The 14,709-nt window shown below is 34.3% G+C and overlaps 1 protein-coding gene across 1 annotated transcript in view; it reads left to right on the top strand.

Moving 5' to 3' along the window:
- Positions 1–14,709, top strand: part of LOC101574641 (attractin-like protein 1) — a 699,390-nt gene that overhangs the window by 411,887 nt on the left and 272,794 nt on the right. The window contains exon 9 of the mRNA XM_004647547.2: positions 7,791–7,898. Coding sequence (XP_004647604.2) covers positions 7,791–7,898 — 108 coding nt within the window. The remainder of the gene's footprint in view (positions 1–7,790; positions 7,899–14,709) is intronic.

Here is a 14,709-nt window from a genome sequence, read left to right as displayed (position 1 = left end):
ATTAAAATATATCTGTAAATATTTGTACTTTCTGGAGTTGATGTGATAACATGATAAGAATATTGGTTTATTTTTCTTTCTTTTCTCCACACTACAAACTAGCATGATCTCTTTGAACAAAATGATTTAACCAAGTTTTATTCAAAAACTTGAAACTTAACTCACTTGGCAAACAACTTTATAGGATACTTTTTCAAAGTGTAACTTTTGAATTGTGATAAGTCAAATTTTCATATATTTCTCCCTTTTAAACTTTTTGTGCATGAAGACATACAGTGATTGATATCTCAGTGGAGAGTTATTAACTCTGTATTTTCTTGGCTGCTTCAATTTCTATTGGAAAGATTTGTCCACGACAGAATGATTTTGCTTCCCATGATATTTTAAGTAAGAATGTGCCATCATGAATATGTAAAGAGAAGGAAGAACAGTCACAGTTTACTTTCCTTGATATTTCCTAAATTAACCTAAGTAAAGTCAGTCTATATTTGAAACATATACGTTCATAAGAGTGAGATATTTTCTTGCATTTGTGTCAGTGGGAAGTGTTTAAAGACCTTACTATGTGGAGATAAGACCTAACCATATAGTTTGTGCCACCCCACTTTGTTACTGTTGCCAATTTCCAGAATTCCATGAGACTATTTTAAGTGGAAATTATAATCTAAAATAAATATATCATGCTGATAGCTTGCAGAGGCAAGGTCATTCAATATAGAGCATAAGAGGTATCACATGTATAATACAGTTTGTGTGAACTCATTCTGCCTTTCTAAAGTAGTCTGCCTAGCTTTGAGAATTTGTTCCCTTATGTTTTATTTATATGTGTCAATATGTTGACTAATGTGTTTGGCAAAAGAATTTTAAAAAGTTGTAGGCTTATATTTTAGTTCTAGATGAAGGCCAATTATCTTTCAAAGAAAACAGAGATTTAATGATTGAAACCATGAACATTGTAGTAAAAACATTTAGTTCAATATTTAATTTTTTAAAGAAAGGTATGATATATTGGTTTTGAACTCACAGACTAACATTTTTATATTTAGCATTTAGAAATCTATGGCTGGCAACTAAAGGATCTATAAGGTCTCTTCTAGATCTAAAAATCTCCGAAGACTGTGTCTTGGTTGTGACAATTATATGATCATTGTTATCCAAATGAAAGCAAAGATCTTCAAATTCTGACAGTATTTAATCTTTATTTTGGCCTTTAGTACATGAGTTTTAACTTTGAGTTATAATGTATTTACTTTTACTTGTAACATGTCTAATTAATATATGGAGTCGTATCTATACTTCCACACATAGGCTGATAAACCATGTAGTCTACTAATAAGTGTGAGTAAGTGTATGTACATGTATGTGGAAACATTTTCAATTCTTCCCATGTTCTTTATCTATCTGGTGACAAGCTTTGTGATAATACAGGACAAATTTGAGTTTTGGTGTAGTGATACTTAAATGACAACCTTGTATCCCTGAATAATAATTCAAGATCTTCTGTGGTCATTTGACAACTGAGAACAGATTTAGTTTTCAAGAACTGAAGAAAAATTGCAGAATTTTTTAGACTTCAGTGAAATCTTGTGAATAAATTGGGCCATTCTGGGTATCTACCAAAGTTTGTTTCTCAAGTTAGAATAAATTTTACAAAAATACCAGGTGGCAAATTTAAAATGTGATTATTTTTAGTAAATTTAATGAACCCTTGTAAGGAAGCTACTAGAAAGTTTTTGTTTTTCTTGAGACAAACAAATGCATCCCATTCTTCCTTGTCTCCTGGTGATGCTCCTGTCAGCCTCCCAAGGGCTGATATGAGCAAGGGCTGCCATGGTTGGTGAAATTTTTCGTTTTAAGGTGAACGACTCTATTTTAAGGCTAAAAATATTACCTAGAATAGTTCAAAGATTGTAGAAACCTAGGAAAAAAAGATGGTTTGCTAAACTACTTCCATAAGCACTAACATCATATTTGGGACAATCAACTTTAGACTGAAAGATGAGAAATAAAGTTTCTTGAACAAGAGTTCGAACATTATTCCCTGGATATATTATATGAAATGATAAAACATGTTTTCCTCATTGAGTGATACTAAAGGATATCTAAACTTCTCTTTATTCCTTCATCCTATCATCAAGAAAACAAAGTCATTTGTTTACTTGTACTACTCTGTTAAAAATATTTGTGTTTGTAAGAGGAATACTGTATTACATCACTTGTTTAATATCTAATTCATACACATTATTTAAGTATGGAGAATCAAAATCAATGATATAGCATTTGTATTACTTCTTTTATGTGTTTTCAAAATCTTAGAAAAATAATTTCTGTAAGAAATGTTAATGCATTTTAATGATTTTATAGGAGCATTTTCCATAACTTCTGCAGAATTACAATGAAATGGATGAGGTACAGTATGACATATTGTTGATTTGAAATATAGCTTCACAAAATTGACCTACTTTCAAAATTAATTACCTATTATGAGGATAAGATATAAGTTCCATAATATCAAGGGATGTATCATAGTTTTTAAAGTTGAATCATAATGAAAATAAATTTTAGGGTAGCATGTCTTTACTTATATTCATTTGAAGAAAATTTTAAGGCTTTAATTTATTCATGCATCATTCATTGTTGCTTCATCAAATGAATATCAACTAGGGGCTATGGAGAATAAAAACAATTAAAATGGATTTTTCTCTGTAGAGGTATTCAGAAAAGCATGGTGACATAAAGAAATAGTGCCATATTAATTAATACATACTTCATGGATGATACAATCATTTCAAACATAGGATCCAATAAGAATTGGAGGTGATGGAGAAGGACATAGATAGAACCTAAACATAAAAGAATGATATGGAAACTATAAGGACAACTTGAGGGCAAAGTTAGCTACTGTTTTCTTCTGTGGTTTTTTTTAGAGCTTGTTACCCTAAAATTTAGAGTTGTATTGCACACTGTAAATGGAAAGGTAGCTAATAGAAACTTATAAAATGATTCAATATTTGAATTAGAAATATTAAATGGAAGAACTATATATATATATATGTATGTATATATATATATGGAATGTATATGAAATAGATAGAATCAATAACTGGAAAATTTAAGTGAATATGACTGTAATTATCAAACTTATGTATTGACCTTCATATTACTTTTATTTCTGTGATATATTTTATAAGATATATAAATAACTTTGATTAGTCAGTTATCTCAGACAACAAATATGATACTAAGAACTCTAATTTTTAAAATTACAACAATGCTTATGGCAGAATGAATATAATATATTGCATTATGATCAATGTGTTCTCTTGGTTTTATTGTTGTGCTGAACAGAACAGTAGCAGATTAGATATAAAATAGGTACATCTGTTAGTGTCTTCTTATGGCATGTGAAAATGTTAAACTTTATATTATATGAAGAACATTATCGCAGGAAATATATTAACTTTCAGAATTTCTTAGGAAAGTGCTAAATATTTTCTTCTCATTTTCAGGTTGAGGTTTTAATCATTCTCAGTCACAAATGCCAGAGAACATTTTAAATATAAGTTTTTTCTACCACAATAGTGGCATTTTCCAACTGTCTAGTAAATTTGTAACATTTGGTAAAATGGAGACTAGTAAAGAATAATGTGTCACCAGTGGTGAGAAAATGAACTTGTGGAAATCAGTGTGCCATCTTCAAAGACAAAAATTTGTGTTTGAAAATTCAACAGAGTAGTGAGCTAATGAACGGTCACTAGATGCTCACTGCGTGTCAGCACCTGTGCTACATGGTCCACGTATGCTATTTCTTTATTCTGAACCATACAACCTGAAAATATCATTGCTATTCACATTTTATTTAATAACAGTTTTATTGAGCTAAAATTTGCATAATACACAATTCACAATTGTTATAGAACCATGACCATAATCAAATGTAGATTATTTTTGTTATTCCCAAACAAAACACTCTACCCACTAGCTACTATCTCCCAATTCACCACTCACTCAGCTGCAGTCTATCTTCATAGGTTTACATATTATGATAATTAATTAACTTTTTAAACTCAAGACATCTTGCTTATACCAATAGTAAAGACTGTAACATAGGCAAAGAAATGCAAATCCTGCAAAGCAAGCTTTCATAACATATTGGACTGAAACTACAAATTGACAGTAGAAGCATAGTTACCATACAATAACTCTTCCCCCTTGCTTTATGCAGAGAAAAAAAAATGAGCATGGAAAAGGCTTGAGTAATTTTATTGTGGGCCAAAACCTAGTAAATAGGAAAGCTGAGATTTAAGACAGTTTGTCAGTGTGCAGGGGTGAAGGGCGGTGAGGAAGCATACTTTCACTATCTCCACTTTTCAGATAAGAAAACTTGTGTTTTACAGATAAGAATATTGAGACTTAGTGTTCCAAGTTATTTGGTTAAATTCAAACAGATAATATCCTTCCTATGCTGCATGTCAGTAAGAGCCTCCTAATTATGTATGTCCATTATAAATTGTGACACAATTTGAATTGTAAACATATTGTTGGTATTGTCTCTTCTAGAAAAATTTTGCAGGTAATATATCCAGGCATGAGTTGGTGAGAGGAAAGGCAGTTGATGGATATAGAGGAAATTAATAGGAATGATTTCTTATTTTGAAGCCATCACACCAGAGAAAAATATTTCAGGGAAAGTGCTTCATGCTTCCTAAGATTCATAGTAAGAATTTTTCACAACTTCCCCAAGTCAGAAACTTAGTTATGCCAGCGAGAGTAAGCCTCAGAAAAATTTATTTGTCTAGTACACTATCTGCACCCTTTACACATAACCTATCTTATTCTCTAACTCTTTTTGTTACATGCCACATCTTAAAAACTGTAGTATTGGATTGCAACAATGTTTCTCTTCTCTGCAGACAATAATAGAGAAAGCATTTAGTTCTTAATATGTGATAAAAAGCTCAAAACTCAATAGAAAAGCTGGAACCTTTAACTATATACTTATGCATTTTAAAAACAGTTTGAAGAAAAGTATCTGTCACTGGATTTACTTTAAGTGTTGCAGGTCGCAAAATACATTATATTCCAGGGAACCAAATCTTTGCCAAAATAGTAAATTTGGGATATTTACCAATGTGCATTAAGATTTGAGATATTCAGGGTCTCACTACTATATAGGACTCATAGTTATCCACCTGTTTACAGCCTCACAAGAGCTGGGATTACAGGCATGTGCCCTCACACCCAGTCTCAGTTGCCCTCTCAGCATGCCCTGGGGGCAGGGCTGGCACTGTCAAGGAAAAATATCTAAGAACTGTGTTTGAGGAGAAGCTAGAATTACATTTTTCTCAAAGCTACGTGTGTATTTCATGGGAATGGAAGATTGCATATTTTTGGGTATTTCAGGATTGGAAATTGGGGAAGATCGCATGTTGGTATGTTTGGTTTTATGCAAAAATCAAAGAGTGTGTGTCTTCTATCCTTCTGCTCAGACCTATTGAGAGTAGCACAATGCAGTTTCTATTTGATAATTTAATATATTGTATTTCAATAATAGAATTTTGAATTTATATTAAAGTGAATAATTTATAATGTAGACCACAGTTACTTTTGACTTTGTATATTTTTAATATGAATTCACTAATTCTAGAAAAACTTAATTTATGGATTGAACTATCATTAATTAACAGTTGCATTACTTCTATTCCACCATGTATGGATGTTTGTTTTCAATAATGATAGAGAAAGGCTTTAAATTATGGTCTAGATCTTTACCCCATGAACACTACCACTACTGTGTCATGAGTGTTAAAAACATTAAGTAATAAATTTTGGAGGCCCAAGTATTTTTAAATATTTATATTTTCTAGATGGGAGTTCTTTGTCTGAAGGACAGTCTACTACATTTTCCCCCAATTTATAGGTTTTCTTTTTACTCTGTTGGTGATTTCTTTTGATGTGCATAAACTTTTCAAAAAGATGAGTTCTCCATTGTTGATTATTTGAAGTATTTCCCATGCAGTTTGGTTTTTGTTCATGAACTCTTTACCTACCTCTATGTCCTTAAGATTTCTACCTACTTTTTCTTCCAGAAGATTTAGTGTTTCAGTTTTGTATTTAAATCTGTGACGCATTTTGACTATAGTTTTGTGCATGGTGATAGGCATCAGTCTGTTTTAAGCCTTTGGTATGTGGAAAGCCAATATTTCCAACACCATTTATGAAAGAGGTTCTCTTTCTTCTATTGAACATATTTGACCCCTTTTCAAAGGTAAAATGGCTTACTGTGTAGTTGTGTGTAAATGGTCTAATGAGTTCCATTGATCCTCAGGTCTGGGTTTTTTAAATTTATTTTTTTGTTTTTGCCAGTACCATGCTGATTTTATTACAGCAGCTTTATAGTACCATTTCCAATTGAGGATTGTGATACTTCCTGTCTATCATTTGTAGCCCAGGATTGGTTTTGCTATTCTAGGTCTCTTCTGGTTCTAGATGACTTTTAGGAATGTCTTTTCTAGATATGTGACGTACACTACTGGTATTTTAATTGGGATTGCATTGAATCTGTATAATAATTTTGGGAGTATGGCCATTTTCACAATGTTCATTTTTCTTCCCAGGAACAAGGAATGTCTTTTCATTTTCTGAAATTCTCTTCCATCTCTTTTTTCAGAGTACTATAATTTTTGATGTATATTTTGTATTCATGAAAAAATAAAAAATAATAAATAATGAAGCACCATTATGTGTTGACTTGTGTTCCTTCTTCATAGACAAAGCAATTATATGAAGCATGCATCACAGTGCTTCATCCACTTACATTCAAAACCAATAGTTAATGTTAAGTTCATGCTAGTGAACCTTCAAAATCTCTATAAATAATGAGGCCATTCATTATATTCAAGCCTTCTTCAACAATATGATATTCTTCTCATTTGAAAGAGTATTTAATTGGATTGCTCATGATTTTTTAATATTTAATAATAATTTTATTAGCTGTATTGAATGAGAGGGACAAGATTTGTAATATCTAGGGCAGCTCATCAGTTTTTTCTTATATCTTAATGAATGTTATAATTACAAAGAGAGGCAGACATAAATTAACTTAGTAGTTGGTTGGGACTTGTTCTTTTATTGGTTTAGATTGGGTAAATGCCAGATTAGGCATAAGGAGAAAGTACAAATAGCTAGGAGTGCTGTAGAAATCTGGGGAACAGAATTTCTTCAACTCATTAGTCATTTATCATTTTTAAAAAAGAACATAGAGTTTGAATAAAGATACATAATTCCTACTGCTTCCAGCTATGCATAGGAAATACTGATCATACACAAAGTTTAGTCTTGACATATACTGTTCCTTTAATCTCAATGTATTTTGATACTTTTTCATTATCATTTCTGAATCATTTTCATTTATTTTTCATTTTAGGCGAAACAAAAGCATGGGTTACTTTGATTGGCAAAGATTGCATAGCCATCATTATAAAGAATTTTTTTATTTAAGTAGCATCTCTCACCAGAGGTTTACAGAGTGATTTTAGTTGCATTTTTTTAGGTCTAAGGGTTGGAGGTCAGTGGGAAAGTTATTTGCATACACTATACATTTAATGCCTCTGTGGAAAGAACATAGACTGTGGGGAGGAGGTAATTATTATCCTTAGTTCTCCAGATATTTATATGTGTATGAAATGATTCCTAAATTTTCAGTTCTATTCCAAAATGAAACCAGATACCGTGGAATGTAATGTGCTTTTAAGCCTAATTTAACGCTAATCATTTTTAACCCCCTCCAGCAACTGCTTCGAGAAAGACAGCAGATGGCCAGCCGTCCCTTCGCTTCTGTTGATGTAGCACTGGAGGTGGGAGCTGAACAGACAGACTTTCTGCGAGGGCCATTAGAGGTAGGAACAGTGGTGCTGAAAGGGGACCACTATGATTTGCATATTGGTATTGCTTCTCTAGTCTGCATCTGTCTGTGAAGACGCACAGAGTCTGATTATCTAGAGTTGACACGATTCAGCTACATATGTTATGCCATTTTCAAGACACATAGTTTTAATGGTATGACATGAGCTGTAACAAAAGCCACTGGAGAGTATATTAACCTAGGCAAGAGTGACAGCCTGCTCACCTGGCAGCCTTTTCCTGACAGATAGGAGCTGAAGGAATTTAAGATGTAGGTATGATGGGAGAAACAAAACACCTATATTTAGTTCTTAGAGTACCCAAGGTCCTTAGCTAACAGTTTACATCCATCATTGTTAACGAAGTTTACTGTATAAGGTGAATGGAGAAGATCACATTTTAAATATATCATTGTATTTTTAAATGGAGAAGAGTGTCTAGTGCATATTTGTATTTGTTGAGGGTGTCTATATTATTACATTCTTTTGTCATACATTTGGAAAGGGAACAGTGAAACAAATCATATGTACATGTGAATGTAGTATTAGAATTCTAAAACAGTGTATGAAATAGTCTCTGAATATAACCCCAAAGAAGAAAAATTCATATTGTGATTAGTAACTAACCAAAGAATTCTGAAGCATAATAATTTAATTATATACTTATTATTTTATTTATAGTACAGTGTTTAAGGAAGATTTTTAAAATTCTAGAAATAAAATATTTCATTCCTTTTTTAAAAATGCCATTATTTGGCTAATTATATGTTGCTATTTTCAGAATGTGCTTTTCTTCAAGCAAAGCACAGAATATAAAAATAGACTCTTCCCAGAATATAGGTAGAAATATACTTGCTTTTTTTTCTATAGCACCTTTGTTTATACTGAAAATATAAAACTAAATTATAACCCATGGATTCTACCCAAAGTGCTGGTTTTTAGAGGAAATGCACTATTTTCTGTGTGTTTAGATTTTGTATAGTTGACTCTTTTACTATTCTACATGATTGACTTCAGTGGAAGCTTAAAATTTAGGAAATGTATGTGTCTGTCTCCCATTATTTGAGGGAGTTTTAGAAAAGAGCCAGAAAGAGTAAATGAAAGTTACAGCAAATCCTGTGATTTCCTTTGGCCCTTGTTTGAAATAATATTAGTGCAAAACTTTTATCAAACAGAAACTCTAGACTATTTGAATCCAATTCTCCTTTCTCTTCATTTGTTTAAAATAGTTTTTTTTTAACTAAAGAAACCAAACATGAATTTATTGAAAGCAGGGTTACCATTACGCAGGAAGACAGTATGTACAAAAGTCGTTGGAAAGGGAGACTAAAAACACTTCAAAACAATTCAATCTGGGTAGACCTGAATTCCTAATACAAAATATAACCAAGAGCTGTCCAGAAGAAGGCTGTGTGCCCACAAGCCTGGAATGAAACTGCTTGTTCCCAAATTCTTGGACTACAGGACATGATTCTTTGGGGCTGAAGCACAAAGGTCTCTCTGCTGACTTGACCTAACTAGTCCTTACCATGGGCATAGGTTAAACATGTGGAATGGGGTCACGAGACAAGTTATGTTTGTCCTCCACATGATCCTATCCCATCAAATGCAGTTGGCAGACTCAGTAAGGACCACTGGATCAGAGAGCTTAGAGAGTTACTCTGTGATTGGTCACTCACAACCCTAGACCACTCTAAGCCCTATGATTCCTTCATCTAAATTCCCATTGACTAGAGAGGTAGAGGTGCAATATGTAGAAGCTGCCTCCAAGCAATTTTTGTTCTTCGGTAAACAGGAATAAGCACAAAATGCTGTTCCACAAATCAGGTTGACAAGAACTGCGGGGCACAGCAGGTGAAACGTCCTAGGGGTTTCCTTAGTAAACCCACCTCCCCTGCACCGGGGGAGGAGCAACAGGAGGGGAGAGGGGAGACAAGCAAGTTCCAACCTAATCCAATGTGCACCTGATGTCTTCTCATTTGGGGGTCTGTGTGGTGCTGCAGATTTGGGCGAGATGGTTGGAGAGCTTAGTACTGTTTCCTGAGGCCTCTGGATCCAGTTGTGCAATATCCATCCTCTGCGAGTCACTGGCCAATAGTCGAACGTTCTCACTGCCCCCCACTGGCACAGTGAGGGAGATTTTTTTGCTGTCAACCAGAGGGCTACCATTGCCGGAGAGGTTGCACATCTGCCCTCCGGCTGCTAGAGTGCATAGGCCTGGAGTCTTGAAGACCCTGGAGTCAAACCGGTGTGTCATGCCCAGAGTTGGTTTCACCATAGACAGTTCCATCCAACCCACAGCTGGGGTCATGAGGTTGTCATAGCTTGACCTTTTGCCTTTTCTTTGTACAGACTAGGTTCTCTTAGATGGCATACACCTTTTGATTCTTGTAATTTGGGAATTCTGAGGTTTATTTTTTCTTCTTCCATCATCATTTCGTCCACTCATACTACCTTCCGTTTTTTGGCAGATTTGAGGGTGTCTGAATAGCTTCTGCTGTTAGCTTGTCTCTTTCTGTGATAGCCACTTCAGCTGTTGCTGCCTGTTCCAGGGCCTGTTTGTTGCCTCCAAGGGTAAAGTATTTGAGCCAGTTCATCTAGTGCAGTGCCCTGGGGAGCCGCAGGATCTCGATGTTGTATAAGTTATCCACCTCCTTGAGGAGGTTCTGCCTGTCTGACTCAATTTGTTTGATCTGCCCATGCACTTCCTGGTCGAAGTTCTTAAGAAACAAGGCGAGTTTCTGACACTGTAACGAGTTGGTTTTGGCTGCTCGACTGTTGAGCTTTCTAGAAGGACCACGGGGCTCTAGTGGAGGCTGCGGAGAGCTGGGCACCGAGACATAAAGGGTCAGTGGTGGAGACTGAAGCAGGGAATGTGAGGGGGTGTGAAGAAGCAGAGAGTGCGAGTGGGAATGTCCTTCTGAGTCTGGGAATAAAGAAGTCGCGAGACACGTACCACGGATCCCGCAGGAAAGGCCGAGAAAAAACTCACTGTCGTAACAGAGACCGACGACTAACCTAAAATAGTTTCAAATAGTGCTACCAGTTCAGTAATGATAGGAAAATGAACATAAGTACGTAGGTAAAGAGGAAAAGAAATGGCCAAAGAACTTGAAAACCCACAAACACAGGGAAATAAGCATGGGTAACATACATTTATTTGAACTCAGTTTTTTGGTTACTCCTTGATAACATTCAAGAATATATTGTTAAGCTTATATTGTTCACTACCATTGTATCTTCTTTTTTTATATAAATGTTTGTCTTCTTTGTGAGTTTTTAAAACTTGGCATTTTATTTTGTAGAGTTTAAAAATATCTATTCTTTATTTTTTTTTATCAGCCTAGCAGTGCATGCATTCACTACCTTATATGTAACTTCTCTCGACCCTGCTTTATGCCTATCCTGGTGGAGAAGACTGCTAGCATTTTATTTTCCTATCCAACTGTAAAGTTTGTCATTTGATTGCTGTTTATGCTGATAAAATTACTGTTCTTTTCCCAGCTTCTGGAATATAAATTGATTTTTGTGTACTAAATTTAGTAGTTCATATTCCATTTTTATGTTTCTCAGTAGCATCCTTCTCTTACGGTCATAGATAGGCACTTTCTCACCAATGAGACACAATGCCCAAGACCCACCACATAACAGAGGAGAAGTTTATTTACACTCATTACTTCTCACAGTTGCAGTCCCTACCTGGCTAGCCCAACGAAGGCAGAAACTTTGCAATGTGTGGAGAGAAGGCGCTCACCTCAGAGCAGTCAGGAAGCAAAGGAAAGGCAGAGCTGGCAAGGGTGACGCCCACCTCTGGGGCAGGCCCCAAAGGGCCACCCTCTTCTGACCAGAGGCCCCTTTCCAGCAGCCCAGTCAGCCTCTGAACTTACCACTGGATGAATCTACCAACAAGCACAGCAACCAGTGACACAAGCATCTTACAAACATACGAGGCTTTGGGGGCCTTTATTACAATGACAGAAATGGCACTTTATCTCCACCACTGCTTAGAACTTATTGATACATATTCCTCTACTGCCCCTCTCAGGAAAAATGAACACCTGTAATTTTTGATACAGATATTATTTTTTTACTGTGTCCTATTTAAATACTTATGAATATCTTTTGCTTTTTGTTTGTTCATGCATTTCATTTTCAATAGGACAAACCATTCCAAGAGAATTTTTTAACCAGAAATTTTATGTGGCATTCTCTTTGAGAAATTAAATGTCTATTAGTTTGTTTATATTTTTTTTACATGTAAGTAACTCAGTTATATGTAAAACATTAGGCTTCTTCAAAACTTTAAAAATAATACTTTCTTGTCTCATGTCTGTATCCATTTGATTCTTTGTAAATAATCCCAATTATCCTTCTGGAATCTCAAGAACTTCTCATATTTCCCAAAGCTTATAAATTTTGCATAATTTGCTCAAGATATACATATTCTATTTTCTTCCCAAGTTTGAAGCAATACACATAAATTGATGTAATCGCGAAGTCAGCAGTTGGGGTGGGCTGAAGCAAATGCTCAGTGGGAGTCGCGCAGCCATCTGCATGTATGGCTGTAGGTCCTCAGCCAAGCTGGGCTCTGGAATAATGTTGTCATTAGTCTGCCCCTCTCGGCTGGCATGGGGCTGGTACGGTGCTTGTCTGCCCAAGGCAGCTAGAGTAAATATCAATTAATTCAGGAAATATGATTCTGACCCTCTTGCAGGGTCAGGCTAAATGCAGGCTATCATTGCCTAATTATTTTCTATCTTCATAAGTTTTTCTTAAAGACGGTATTTGTATGAATTTTTAATTACTGATGATACCTCTGAGTTCATCATCATTCCTATTTCTCATACCTCATCTCCAGATTTACTTAGGGAAGGGAACAGGTGTCTCAGTTTTCTGTTTTATTGACTGCAAGACCTTTAGTACAAGTGTTTTTTGTTCCTCAAAGCACTGTATTAACATTATGATTTTTATTAATTTTATTCTTAGTTCTCTGAATGATTGAGATTTCTGTATCTCTTACCACCATTTTTCAGAAACTTAAGATTGAGATGTTAAGCAAAAATATAATTTCATGCAGTTCCTCATGGACCAAAGTTCTTTATCTGGGAGATAAGTCTGAGTTATTAATGTATAATTTTTAAAGCAAACTTTTACTGAAATATACTTCATTTAATATATACTTCACCCATTTAAAATATATAATTCAATAACACAGACTACTCACTTAAAGTTTATTATTCAGTAGCATATACTTCACCCACTAGAACATACATGTCAATAATTTTAATATGTATACCGCATTGTGTAGTCACCACCACAATCAGTTTTAGAACATGTCATCACCCCTCAAGGAAACCCAGCCAGTTAGCATTTACTGCCGTATTCCTACAAACCTCCCTTCCCTTGCACCTAGCCCTCAGAAAGGATTGACCTACTCTCTGTCTTTATAACTTTTTCTGTTTAGTATTTTATGCAAATAGAATCATGCCCTGCTGTCTTTCGTGATTAGCTTCTTTTATTAGCATGTTGCAAGTATCATCCGTGTTGTAGCACTGATCAACACTTTATTCTGTGTTACTGCAAATGATGTTCCACTGCATGCATGGTTCACACTTCGTTCACTCATTTATCCCTCGCTGGGTACTGGATTGTTGTCACTTCTTAGATATGCTGCATACTACTACTATGGCCATTGGTGTAGAAATTCTTGGATGGTCATTTCCTTTGCTTTATTACCTAAGAGTTGGATTACGTAAATATTTAGAAAAGTCTCTATTTAATAAAAGGACATTTTTACTCTATCTAATGGTCTATGATTCCTTTAAAGTTAATCATAAATGTGGACAGTTTGACTGACCTAGATTCCTATACAGAGGACAGTGAGTTTTGGAGTGTGCATTAAGTTTTATAGTAAATATGTAGTAATTTTTGGAACAGGAAAATGTATTCATCCAACTTTGTTTTCTAAAGAATGTTTTGGCTCTTCAGACATCTTAAACTTTTGAGTGTTAGAGTAAGTTTCTGAATATTTCCCAAGAAATCTACTCATGTTGAGATAAGGATTATGTCAATTCTGTACCTTAATATGAATGACTATGAATACATTGTTTCACATTTCCTTGATTAAGGTACTAATTTTGATAGTTGGGTATCTTTATGCTCTGTATTTGAGACTCTAAATTCAGCACATTTTCTTCCTCTTGGCCAATAGTCCTATGGCCATGCATGTCCAATGGTGTCAAGTTAAAAAGTTGAAAACACTGTTGTTCAAAAGATACTTTTAGAAATTAAATTGGTTATTTTCTCCTTCCTGTTAAAATTAAACATCAAAGTAAACTCAGCAGCTAATGGATGATTTCTCCTTTTGACTTAACTTTAAAAATAATATACGTAGAAGTATAATGTTTAAAATTATATTTTATTTTCCCTTTTCTGTGTGTTTTGTAGTAATTACTACTAGTTGGAAATTATCATATATATATAGATATATAGATATATGTTATATACCTGTTATATATACATATACACATATAACTACATATGTATACATATACATGTGGGGTTTATTTTTCATTGTTACAGAACATTGAAACCTATCCTTAATCTTTTTATATACAAGTTATGATGTGGCTTATTGTTTTGATTACACGGCAAATTTTGAAGCCAATGTCTATTCTTCAACACATTAAGGATTTCATTTGAATCTAAAAGTAAATGTAATTCAAAAGTTTTTCTAGTAGTATAAATTTACTTTTGATTTTAACACAAAGTCATGGGTTAGCTAGTTATTGCTGTTATATACATAGTA

The sequence above is a fragment of the Octodon degus genome, unplaced genomic scaffold (assembly GCF_000260255.1).
Source record: "Octodon degus isolate 3935 unplaced genomic scaffold, OctDeg1.0 scaffold00311, whole genome shotgun sequence".
NCBI lineage: Eukaryota > Metazoa > Chordata > Mammalia > Rodentia > Octodontidae > Octodon > Octodon degus.
The sequence above is the reverse complement of the archived record's forward strand: the minus strand, read 5'-3'. Positions and strand labels throughout refer to the sequence as shown.